Consider the following 13,180-nt stretch of genomic DNA (forward strand, 5'->3'; position numbering starts at 1 on the left):
TCTCCTGTTATGTACAGATGAACACACACACATACATGCGCTCACTCACACACATAAACTCACACACACAGACACACACATGTACTGTAAAGATAGTCACCGACATGCACAGGCACATTCCCCCTTTCACCCTTTTTGTCTTTTTTCCATCAGTGTTTCGCTTCCTTGCTTGTCTACTAATATTTCCCTCCTCTCACACACGCAAACAAACACACACAAACACACACACACACACACACACAAGAAGGAAATTTTCCACATCCCAGAAGCCCTCAGAGGGGTAATAAAGCCCACCTTCACCAATAGGTTTCCCACCTCTAATAAGTTACGCAATAATGATTACTGCCTGTTTGGTCTCGCCTTCATTATCATTAGTGTTTTGTGTGTGTGTGCGTGTGGGCGCATGTGTGTGTCTTAAATTTCAAGATTTATTACCTTGATAATGTTGCTGCAGATCTGGGAGCAAAGGAGTAATGTTCCCTCTCTTTCTCTCTCTCTCTCTCACACACACACACACACACACACACACACAGAGAGGGGCTAGTGCAGCGGCAGTAGGATTAGTGGTAGTAAGGTGCCAGAGTGACACTTTACACGCACTCTCTCTTTTTTCCCATTAGTGTAACAGCCTAACAGTCGGCCTATCAGTCGAAACCCCTGATGTTCTCCTCTCCTGCCCCTGCGAGGAACAGCCATGATTAAACCTTCAGGACTAGAGTCCTACGAAGACAGGGATGGGGAAGGGCAGCGCGCCGAGATGAAAGCCGCACAGAGGCAGAAAGAGGTGCGGGAGCGGGAATCAAAACGCAAGAGAAAGAAAAAGAGAGAGAGGCAGGGGACGACAAAGAGGCTTTTAAGTGAAATGATTCCCCCGAGATCCTCGTCTAGTTGAAGGGATAAACATGTGACGCTCGTCGGGGCGTACACCTGCGCCTGTGCTGCCGTGACGAGCGGAGTGGCATGTCGAACGCTAACGAGGGACAGTTGTAGCCTACAGTACGCCTCTCCGTCACGTGGGGACAGTTGTAGTGGCGTGCACTGAGCTGCGTGATGTGTGTGGCCTCTTTCCTGAGCTTACGGGCGCGTTGATGTGTGTGCATATACCTTGTGGGGGTGTACAGTTGTGTGTGTGTGTGTGTGTGTGTGTACCCCAGGTGTGTGGTTAGTGCTCACATCAAGTCTCGCATGCCAGGCCTGTCATCTTTTGTTCACACAGGCAGAAGTAACTGGAAGTCAACCGCAGCCCCTCTGCTGCTCCGACTCCTCTGAGGCAAACGTGCTCAGTTGGCAGACTTGTTAATATTATCACAAAAAAAACACAAAGTCTCGTCGTTTATCCTATCGCACCGTACATCTAGTGTCACCTCTGGGCAAAGACCGCCGTGACGTCACTTAATCACATTATTGTGCGTGTGTGTGTGTATGCTCGGATTTGCATGATGGCGATGGCGATGGTGATAACGATGATGCTGTTGATCTATAAGAGATTGCGTGCTTGCCGCCGTCAAAGCATCGAACCACTAAGTGACAACACAGAAGGATCTACGATAGCAGTTTTGCACAGCAGTCGGTGAAATATTTACATCGCATTACATTTGCAGTTATTCTCAGCTGGGTATTATGGAGGCGTATCAAAAGAGACGCCAGTCACGGCAGCTTGTCACCCACAGGCCTATTGTAAAAAGAGTATTTCTCTCTGTTTGCGTACTGTATTTAGTGATGAGTTTAAAAATGTGTGGTTTTTGCTTGGTGTGTGGCATCACATTGGATTTGAGTTGGACTGGACATGGGTTTAATAGGTTAGGATGATTAAAGAGACGAGCGGCAGTAAAAAAAAAAATCATTTTTTCAGAACGACCTTGACGTTTACAACCTCTGAAACACTCCTCCATCTGGGCTAATAAAAAGTTATTCTATTCCGTTCTATTCTGTTTTGAGACCTGCAGTATACACACACAACTTGTGAACAAGCACACAGACACATTCAGACACACTGGCATACACAAGCAATTTGATTTAAGGTGGTGAAGAGAAAGTGTGAAGTCTGGCTCGGATGTGCCTTCACACCTGAATCTGTGTGCACGTGTTTGTGTGTGTGAGTGTCTTTTAAAGGCGTAATTCATGAGCGAAATAAGGCAAAACATGGAACAATGTCAACAGTTTCTCATTTTCACATTGATTGACAGCATTCCCAAGAGCCAGTTGAAACAGATTTTACCTTCCATTTTAAAATGTAGAAATGAAACGAATGAATGAAAGATTCGTTAAATATTTACATTTTCAGTTTTGTTTCATCATGTCACGGTGGTCAGCTGTCAGATCACAATGCGAGCCCTGACCACTTCCATATCTGTCGTTCAAGATCCAATAGCAAAGTGAACAGAATCAGAATTTTGTGCATCCAGACCTGTTACTTAATGTGTCCTGGGATGATCGGATGATGAAAGCCGCATTGAAACGACAAACTGTAGTTACAAGAAAGTCTGACTCATTTTGTAAACACTGAAGTTTGGCATCTTTTACTCCCTTTGAGCTGAAATTGGATAACAAAAAGCAAAAAAGCTTATTATTTTCCATCTGTAGGCCACTTAAAGAATCGATCAGCATATTTCCCCATAACTTACTGTATATCCTCAAATGAATCCCAGATTTGAGCTGACTGACATAAACTTGACCTCGTCTGTTTTAAAACACAAAGGGTATGACGCAAATGTCCCTAGAACAAATACATTTTTCAGTGTTCCCTTTGTTTGAAAACATTGTTTTTTTCCATTAAAATGACAAAGCACCTAGCACAAAGCACCCAGCTCCGTTCACTCAAAGCAGCACCTGGTCCTGTGATACCACTGCAGGTATTGGGTAATGAGAATGGCTGAAATTCTGCATTTTACTTCAAAATGTTTTCATCTTTATCACAGAAATTCTGCTATTTTCAACACCAATCTAGTTAATATTCTGGATACATAAATTTGTTTTGCTGAGAGGTTGCCCTAGCTGTCAGTTTGCCTTCAAGTGCTTTCTGACTATGGGGACAGCCCTTGATACACACTATCATACACAGCCCGTTAACACATACACACATGCACCCACGCACATACGCACACACACATGTGGACACGCACACATATACTGTACACGTACACACACACAGTCACACACACAAAGTTGTGAAGCTGTGAGGTTGAGAGGTACTCTGCCTCTGCAGTTTTACACCTTCCACTGTTCTCACGTACACAATTTTTTATGTGCACCTTTTCACTTAGTCACTGTGCGCATTTCTCATTTCCTCTCTGTTCCTTTCTCTTGCCTCTCCTCTTTTCCTCATCTCCCATCTTTTCCACTCCTCTCTTCTCATCTCCTCTCTCTCTCCTCTCATATCCTCCCATATCGCCTCCTACTCTCCCGCAAGTTCAGTCAAAGTTCATATTGACTCAGTATTCTGCAGGTGCGGTGTTTTTGCGGCATCTGTGGTTTGGGTGAAAAACAATCACCAGTGACACAAGAAGAAAAGGACAAACATAAAACGAGAAGAAGGGACAGACCAGGCACAGATTTGAATCAAAAACACCCATCTCCACACCAGTTCCATACTAAATCATATATCACACTAAAAATCTTGTCAATGGAGGTCCGTTTATAAGGGCCTAATATCTCTTTAGGAGGCACTGACATTACAACACTTGGTATAGCCAGAGAGAAAAATGACCTGCTTGGAATAATTTCTTACCAGCCAAAATAATGAATATACATTTTTAATAGAAATGTGTCACCATACCCATGTTCAATGCTAGCTCCTATATAGACGAGAGAAAAGAGGCAAGAGCAGCTTTAATTTAAAACTCGCTCACTCCCTTATGCAATAGATCAAGTTGTAATTCATCATGAAGTGACTCGCCACGTGGGAAAAATGTCAAGTTTCAGCTAATGTTAAAACCATCCAGACATCGGAGATACAGGAAGAAAAGTTCCAGCAGAAGTTTAGACGCTAGTGCTTTGTGTAAAGCCAGCATAATATCAGTCAGAGAGAGAGTGTACGGTGGCCAGCAGGGGACAAAGTTTGAGAACAGGCAAAGACCAAAGACTGTATAGAACCGAGTTGGGATGGGACGATACGCTTATCTCACGATATGATTCGATACGCGATGTGGGGTTCACGATTCGATACAACCACGTTACGATGTAATGAATAAAAGCTCAATGACAACAAAGGCTGACTGTGCAGAATTATGTTTATTTCTGAGCCACAAATCTTTCTAGCAATGACCTTGGCTTTAAAAATGTCAAATAATATAATTTGAATGGAGAGCTTGTGAAATTGTGATGGGCAAGCCGTCTCTTTTGTGATTACTACAGCAGAATAAAATGGAGCTAATATCACCGTTCATTTTTCTGCCTCACAATACGTATTTTTACGTTTTTGCGTTGCGATATATAGAATTTCGATATATCGTCCCATCCCTATACAGACCAAACCAACTGCTCTGGACGCTGTTATGGGAATGATGTGCTTATGTAACCTTCTGGAAAAACTAGGCCTTTTCAATCCACCGCTAAAGTCCCCTTTCTCTCACTGGGGCATTACACACACGCAAGCACGCACATATGGACACATGTATACACACACATACACACACACACACACACACAAATACAGTGGGGGTGGTGGTGTTCACAAACCCTTCTGCTCCAACCCATATTCACACATGTGACATACACCTTTGCCCTCGCTCACACACACACACACATACACACACACACGCATGCACAGACACACACAAACACATGCATGCTCACAGATATGCACTAACACACACATGCACACAGACACACATACACACACAGTGTATCCCAGCTCTCTGGATTAGGGGTACAGATTAGAGATTAGGGCCAGCATTCGGATTACACAGTTCTCTCCAGCCCCGCCTCCAACATAGATCAGAAGCACCTCTGGCCCTGTCATCTACACTGGTGATGCTACACACATAAACACACACACAAACACACACACACACAGGTTTGTATTACTATACTTGTGAGGACTTACCATTGACAGCAGTCATTCCCTAACGCTTAACATGTCTAACCTTAACCTTAAATCCAAGCCCCAACCGTAAATTAGCCCCGTGAAAAAGTGAAATCTCGGATTTTCGCAATCGTTCTATCCTTGTGAGGACATTCGGTCCTCACAAGTATAGAAATACACATATACACAGACTCTCTCTCTCTCTCTCTCTCATACACACACACACACACACCACAATCCTGACCTCATCTGACGGCTTTATGCGGGAGACAGCTGCTTCCAGCATCGCTCACATTAATCAAAGTTCCCTCTCAAATGTCTCATTAACTGCTATCACATAACTTCCTGACTTGGACAATTCCAAGGACTCCACTTGATCTGGCCCCCGAGCCCCGCAGGGACAGAAGATATAGGTGGAAATGTCTACTGAGGGAGAGTTAAGAGCAACAACTGAAGTGAATTACCCGGGGGGAGCGGGCAGTTCAGGTATTCAGGGGAGGGAAGGGACCTTGAAGATGGATGGCTGAAGTTTCCAGGGAATCAGTCTTCTACAGTAGCTGGAGTGTTTAAAGGATGTGGGTGAGGATTGCCTGAGGACTGTGGTGAGATGCTGTATTGATTGCTGATTCACTATCTAGAACCTTGATTCTCTACCTGGGCGTTGGGGCCTCCTGTGGGGTCGCAAGCTATTTTAGGTGGACCTGAGGTTTTAAGAAATGTGAAAAAAAAAAAAAAAAAAGATCCTAATAATAAAATACAAATATATCCATATGTTTATAATTATTGGTATGAATGTTTTTTCTTCTTGTGAATTATATTTTTAAGCTCATGGCTAGTGGTGAGGTGAGTGTGTGAAAAGGGAAATTAAATATCATTTGGTGTGATGGTTCACAGCAAGTCAAAAAGGTCAAGAACTACTGATCTGGATCAGTGGACAAATCCAAATTCATGTGCATGCACACACACACACACACACACACACACAGGCACACAGACTAAAAACAAAAACTAATTCTCCTGCCATTAAAGCCCGGTGTCAGTGTTACTCTGGGCTCCAGTGATTGCGGAAGAGGCCAGCTGCTTTAGGGACACAGGGACACTGTCCTTTTTAAATAAAGTTTAACTTGAACTTGACAGACGTTTGACAGAATCCACAGACTTCAGCAGAGTAGAGAGGAGCTTAGTGGGTAGCTTAGTATCTGTTGACAAGGCTGGCACGCAACCAGGCTGCCAGCAGTGTCAGCATCAAGATTCGTTTAGGGAATGGCTTGGCTGTATCTATGTTTGTCTGACGTTCTGACGTATATTTTCAAAGCCAATGGTAATGTCATTCCCATGGTATCCATTGCTCTGAATAAGGAACATGCTTGCCACAATCTAGGCTACTACAATATGAACCGCTGGAGGTTTTGATAATGTTCCATCAGTGCCTTTGTGCATCTTAAACATCAGTACCTCTAATGTTTCATCAGTGCCTCTGTGCCTCTTACACATGCTTGTCCATGCTTCTCTGCGCCCCCTGTGTGTCTGTTACCCACTGGGGTTACCATCAAAACAATATATGCTTTATCTTTTTACTGTATGTCTTTGTAGAGCAGTGATTGACATGGCTGCGTCTTTCTCCGTTAGGTGAATGCCGCCATGCCATTTGGGTGCCTTGCCCTGCGAGATGGGCGGATTTACAACAGCATATCTGATGTCACCGACAAGTATGAGATTGGACAGGTCCTCCGAGCGTAAGTATCTGCCAGGCAGAGCTTTATGCTGGGATTTCTGTCATATGCCTTTTCCCCTCTCTCCTCATGGATACATTACAGTATTCACAAATTATCTTTACCCTCTTTACATCATGAATTATTTCGAATTGAATTGGATCCATTTCCATTGCAGATATTGCTTTGACATATCAAACGGTTTCACTGAAGGAAGGACGGAGGTAATAGCATGAGGCTAGCGTATAACTGACTCAAGAGACACATTTTTCAAATATTAGCCAAGCAATTGTCTGTATATTTTTGATCATCGCAGTACATGAAACACACTTGCGGAAGTCTATAATTTATTCAGTTTAAATATTCTGTCTCTTGCCTAAAAAAATCTCTTGGACATATTTTCAAAGAGCTATGAAAATCTCCCTGCTGCTTCACTGGCCGAATTCTGACCGTTTTCCTTTCCTGAGCGCTTCTCCTTGATGCAATGAAGGCACACACACACACACACACACACACACACACACACACACACACACTCACATATATACAGATCAGTGTAAGACGCCATATGGCAACATCAACATCTGGCCTCAGAGCTTTCTGCTCATCTTTTATATAACACACACACACATATATTAACACAGAATTAAGCGCACACACGTTTATGTGTAGCCTCCTTGATTTTACGGTGAGGAGGAAGGCTGAAGTAAAGGTAAAGCATGTGTTCATTACACTCTATTTCAATGGAGAATTCATGTTCAATATTCTTTACCAGATCCTTCTGCATGTGCCATCAAACCAAGTATTGGAAGTATTTAGAAATAGATTGACTATTTATACTTTGGAAGCCCCTGAATTTTCTCTGATTGTATTGAGTGGGCGTGAAGGTTTTCATGTGAAAAGTTGTAGTTTAAATTGGCATCAAACTAATCTCTCAAGACCCATTTGGGTGAAGCATATCCCTACGGCTAAACCAGACGAAGCCAGACGATGCCCCGCCGATGGCAGCAATAGACCCATTTCTGATTTGTTATTTACGACCCTTTTATTCCACTTGCCTCATGTTTCTATCAGGGCCATTATCACAGGCTGTTTTGGGTCCAACGACCCTATTCTAATTAAACATTTTCATTGCATTTCATCAAAATGCCCTAATTTGGATATTATGCTTATTATGTTTTCTGCTTCTCCACTCTTTTTCTTTGCCCTCACTCTCAAACACATGGCCACATCTGATGCTTTTTCTCTTCTAGTTCTTCTAACATTTAATTTATCTTTTCTGCCCTTCCTTCCTTCATTTCCTATCTATCTATCTATCTATCTATCTATCTATCTATCTGTCTATCTATCTATCTATCTATCTATCTATCTATCTATCTATCTGTCTATCTATCTATCTATCTATCTATCTATCTATCTATCTATCTATTTTTTTCCCTCCTGCGTAGGAAGGAGTTCTGTGAGCTGTGCCTGGCTAAGGACAGACAGACCGACAAGGTGTTTGTCTGTAAGAAATTCCTGAAGAAAGATGGCAGGAAAGTCCGCAAGGCTGCCAAGAACGAGATCATGATCCTGAAAATGTATGCAGTCCGTCCGTGGACAGATGGATGTATGATGGAGGAATGGAGAGAGAGAGAGAGAGAGGCAGAGACAGAGCGAGAGAGATTTTTTGATTTGATTTTAATATTTCCATTCACACAATCCATGTAACAACCCTTGCTAACAACTCCAGCTCAGGTGTCGGTGTGTTACCTCTGCCTTGCACCGCTTATGAAGTATCTCCTCAGCTGGAGGGACTTAAGCCCACACCATCTTTTTGTGTATACGAGACTAATCAAAACCCAGAGAACAGTTTGCAGCCTTCCATTTCATGCAGGACCCTTGACTGATGTAAGCTTACAGTCTGCGAATCCTTTTTTTGCTGTTCCAGGGTCAACCACCCAAACATCCTCCAGCTGATAGACACATTTGAGACTCGGAAAGAATACTTCATTATCCAGGAACTGTGAGTTTTTCTTTTCCTGCTTGTCTGTTTATCTTGCTTGTGTGAGCATCTATGTGTGTGTGTGTGTGTACCTAATTGTGTATGTGCCTTCATGTACCTTCGCACACACACATCCATCAGCTCGAGGGTAGGGGTTGAATCTATCCTCTTATTACTGTGTGCTCTGCTGCTCCCCTCAGCAACAGAGGAAGGTGTTAGATTTGATGAGATATTTGCTCTTAGTAACACTCCACATTACTCAGTGCTCCTAAAGCACTGCTTCGCCATAAGAGGGTCTCTGCAGAGAGCTCAGGATCGATACACCAGAGTGCACCTGACCCGCGCCACTTGTGACGAGCGCAAAACATCGGTTGAGTGAAAGGAGTGTTTATGTATGTATGTGCGTGTGCGTGTGCGTGTGCGTGTGCGTGCGAGACGTGCACGCGCTCAAACTGATGCAATCATCTGTGTCAGCGTCTGAGTCTGTGTATGTGTTGGTGTTGGTGCATGGTTATGGGTCCTTTATGGCCCTGAACTGAACCTCTATGAGGCCTTAATGGCCTTTGCCCAGGCAGTTAGTCCTCCTGCTCAGGGCGTTAGGTGATGATCGCACCAATCATTTACACTCTCCCCAAAGTTACAGTAATCAAGCCATTCGGAGAAATGACCCATAGTCTAATTTTTAATTGCTCAGCAAGGTTAGCTTTAGGCCAGTAGAATCTGATTGCTTCACTGAAAGAAATAAAAAGTAGAGCGCAGGGGTTTTGATAACCGTGTTACAGAAAGCTTAAAGTGATTTAGTGCGCTGCAACACGTAGGCTACAGTAGAGTTAACTTGTATTCATTTCTATCTGTAAATTCGTCTATGTGTGCTTATGTTGGCGCGTTTGTGCACGTGTGTGTGTGTGTGTGTGTGTGTGTGTGTGTGGGGGTGTGTGTGTGTGTGTGTGTGTGCGTGCGTGCGTGTGTGTGCAGTGCTACAGGAGGAGATGTATTTGACTGGATTCTGGACCAAGGGAATTACACAGAGAGAGATGCCTCCAATGTCATCAGACAAGTCCTGGAGGCTGTGGCGTACTTACACTCCCTCAACATAGTTCACAGGAACCTCAAGGTATGCTGTCTCTCTCTCTCTCTCTCTCTCTCTCTCTCTCTCTCTCTCTCTGTCTCTCTCTCTCTTTCTCTCTCTCTCTCTCTTTCTCTGTCTCTCTCTTCCTTCTCTGTGTGTGTGTGTTTGTTTGCTGTGAGTCAGTGTGTGTGGTAAATGCCAATAAAAAACAAGAATAAGAATGGCAATTTAGCTGCAAAAAATATAACAAAAAGATTTAAAGGAGATATATTTGGGAGTGGCCCTCCTTTCTATCTCACCCCAGAAAGCAATTTTCAGTATTTAGTCAACAGGATCTCTATGGAGACACATTAAAGCATTTCACTGCCATCTCCGTTAATGACTCAACATCCGATAACATTTTTAGCAAGGGAGTAAACACTGTCTTTATAGCTTAATGCAATCTCCAGTGATACGCACAAACACACACACAAAGGCACACACACACACACACACACACACACACACACACAGATTCTTATCTTTAGCCCTCATCATCAGCCCATTAGTATGGGATAAAAGCATCTCTTGGGCTCCAATCTCCCCCTACTGGCTGAAACTGGAACTTCTCTTGGTCTTAACTAGACTCATTTCTCCAATAAACCGAATCAGAAAGAATAACAAAGAATTAAGTCAATTCTCATTTGGACATTTTCAGATTAGTGGTACAGGACACACACTGTGAGAAGCCAAGATGCCCTCTTTCAAGTAGCTGTGTCACTGGCCATTATCTTGCCCTACTCTAATAATAATAAAATAATGACAGAAATAATGACATATAACACACATTATTATTTCTTCCTACGGCAATGGTGAATCTGGTGACCCATTACTTTTATGTAATGATCCCGTAAGACTTTTCATCTTCTTGAGCTAAACGAACCTGACATGCAAAGCCAAGGAAGTGAATCAATTTGACATCACTCTCCCATCGACGATTAAGGTGAAAACATAATCATACATCACTAAGAGGGCTTTCTGGGAAGTGTGTGTGTGTGTGTGTGTGTGTGTGTGTGTGTGTGTTTGTGTGTTTGTGTGCGTACTAATGCTGTCTCCCATTATGTATAGCTGGAGAACCTGATGTACTACACAGAGAACAACCACAACAAAGTGGTTTTGCGAGACTTCTACCTTTCCAAGTTTGAGAACGGTTCCATCACGGAGCCTTGCGGAACACCAGAATACCTCGGTAGGTTACTCTCAATCTCTATCGCCATTTCTATTTCTGTTTCTGTTTCTCTATCTGCTTCTCTCTCGCTGTATCGCTCTCTCTTTCTCTTTCACACCCTCTTATAATATACCTTTCCCTTTCCGCCTTCAGTTGTGAATATATGGGCATAACAGCTTTACCTTTTCAGAGTTCTTTACTGCATCGCACTTTTGAAGATGATAGTCTGTCAGAGATAAATTGTTGGAGGAAACGAAAAAAAAAGGGAAGCCGGTAAAACACATACATAGAATTGAAAGCACCCATCCCTCCTCCTCCTCCACCTCCCACTCCTCCTCTCTTTTCATCTCCTCTCATCTCCTGTGTACTGTGTCTCTCCTAGTGAGGTTCGTGCGAGGGCAAGTTGGAGTGCAGAGCTGTGCTTTGGCCCAGTTCTCCGCGGTGAAAGGCCAGCACAGTTATTCATAACGCTGAATTGAGTAATTAGACAAATAAATAAGGAAAGGGAACAGAGGCCTCGGCAGGGAAGGCATGAGAAAGAGAGAGATTGAAAAAGAGAGATCTCGTATGTGTATGCTAGGATGATGAATGTGGCATAATGGTTTGTAAATGAAAGTACAGGCCTTTCTAAACTCTCTCTATTTGTCTGTCTCTCTCTGTCTGTCTCTCTCTCTCTCTCCTTCTCTCTGTCTGTCTCTCAGCTCCTGAGGTGGTGGCTCGTCACCGGTACGGTCGTCCTGTGGACTGCTGGGCTGTGGGTGTCATTATGTACATACTGTAAGTCTCCATCACTCACTACCAAAGTCACAGCATCGATCTCGCAGGAAATACAAACCAAGCTGAATATCAAATTACAGGCTGAATGCTGACATTGCTTGATTTATGAGACAGGTACATTTCCAGGAATTATTTGCATGATTTAAAAAAACATCCCCTTCCTCTCTCTCCCTCTGCATTTCTCCCTTTACTGCTTTCTGCAGCCTATCAGGCAACCCCCCTTTTTATGATGAGACAGAGGAGGAGAACACAGATCTACATAATCGCATCATCTTCTGTCGCATTGTTGCTGGCGAGTTTGAGTTTGACTCTCCGTACTGGGATGACATTTCACCTGCAGGTACACAGCTCTGCCACTTGGTGGCAATAAATACTCAGATGAAATTTCAAAGGCATGCAGCATACAAAGTCTTTACACAATTTCAGAAAAAAGGCTTACCGAATCCAAGTTTTATATTCATGTAAGAGTTAGACTTGGTTATCTGTCATGTAGCTTCAATTTAAAAGTGCAATAAGTATGATTTATACTGTCACACAGCACAAACTGCATAATATATCTGGTTGTTCAATACCATAGGGTTAATCAATACCAATGACGCAATGATTTCTTCAAGTGCTGAAATTTATTTTTTTCAAAACTCACTTTCTAGCCCATACTCTCTGTTTTGGAACCAAAAAAACACTACTTGTTGATATTGTTGCAATATCCTGATCGCCAATAGAGGTCAATAGAAGTCCTAGATTGCTTAATGCCCCTTTCATTCTGTTGTTACTGTGTTTGTTGCTCTTTCTCTTCCAGCTAAAGAGCTTGTGTGTCGACTTATGGAGGTGGACCAGATGCTGAGAATCACAGCACAAGATGCACTTTGGCATGAGTGGTAAGGGTGTGCACATACACACACACACACACAAAAGCACAACATTTTTCACACACATCTACAGGGCATACGCTCACTTGTATGTTGTATGTTTTCTGTGTCAGGATTGCAGGGAACGGGGCATCAGAGAAGAACCTAAAGGATGGTGTGTGTGCCCAGTTCGAGAAGAACTTTGCTAAGGCCAAATGGCGGGTAGGAATTCTCTCTCTCACTCTCTCTCTTTTTCCACAACAAATGATGTTGATGATAATAAGGAAGAGTAGGCAGAAGAGGGGGAGGAAGAGAAGGAGGAGGAGGAAGAAGAAGACAATGTGCAGGGGAATAATTAAATTGATTACAGTGAACGTGTCACCAGTGATGATAAGGGTAATTGTTTTATTTGTAATGATGATCGCAAATAATGTGCTTCTGACTCAGTGTACAATTCAGCGGAGGTAGCCTATGTTTTAATTTGCAAATTAAAAGAGTTTTCAAAAGATGACATTTCCTTTAATGGTGGTAGTGGCAGTGATGGTAATGATGATGATGAT

General features: G+C 43.0%; 1 protein-coding gene across 1 annotated transcript in view; it reads left to right on the forward strand.

Annotated features, from left to right (window-relative positions):
• The window catches only part of camkvl (CaM kinase-like vesicle-associated, like), a 37,145-nt gene that overhangs the window by 19,803 nt on the left and 4,162 nt on the right, over positions 1 to 13,180 (forward strand). The window contains exons 2-10 of the mRNA XM_071898959.2: positions 6,653 to 6,759; positions 8,184 to 8,315; positions 8,666 to 8,740; positions 9,695 to 9,833; positions 10,896 to 11,016; positions 11,697 to 11,772; positions 11,976 to 12,112; positions 12,572 to 12,650; positions 12,755 to 12,842. Of these exons, the coding sequence (XP_071755060.1) occupies positions 6,665 to 6,759; positions 8,184 to 8,315; positions 8,666 to 8,740; positions 9,695 to 9,833; positions 10,896 to 11,016; positions 11,697 to 11,772; positions 11,976 to 12,112; positions 12,572 to 12,650; positions 12,755 to 12,842 (942 nt within the window). The 5' untranslated portion in view covers positions 6,653 to 6,664. The remainder of the gene's footprint in view (positions 1 to 6,652; positions 6,760 to 8,183; positions 8,316 to 8,665; positions 8,741 to 9,694; positions 9,834 to 10,895; positions 11,017 to 11,696; positions 11,773 to 11,975; positions 12,113 to 12,571; positions 12,651 to 12,754; positions 12,843 to 13,180) is intronic.

This window comes from Centroberyx gerrardi, chromosome 14, assembly GCF_048128805.1.
Source record: "Centroberyx gerrardi isolate f3 chromosome 14, fCenGer3.hap1.cur.20231027, whole genome shotgun sequence".
Lineage (NCBI taxonomy): Eukaryota > Metazoa > Chordata > Actinopteri > Beryciformes > Berycidae > Centroberyx > Centroberyx gerrardi.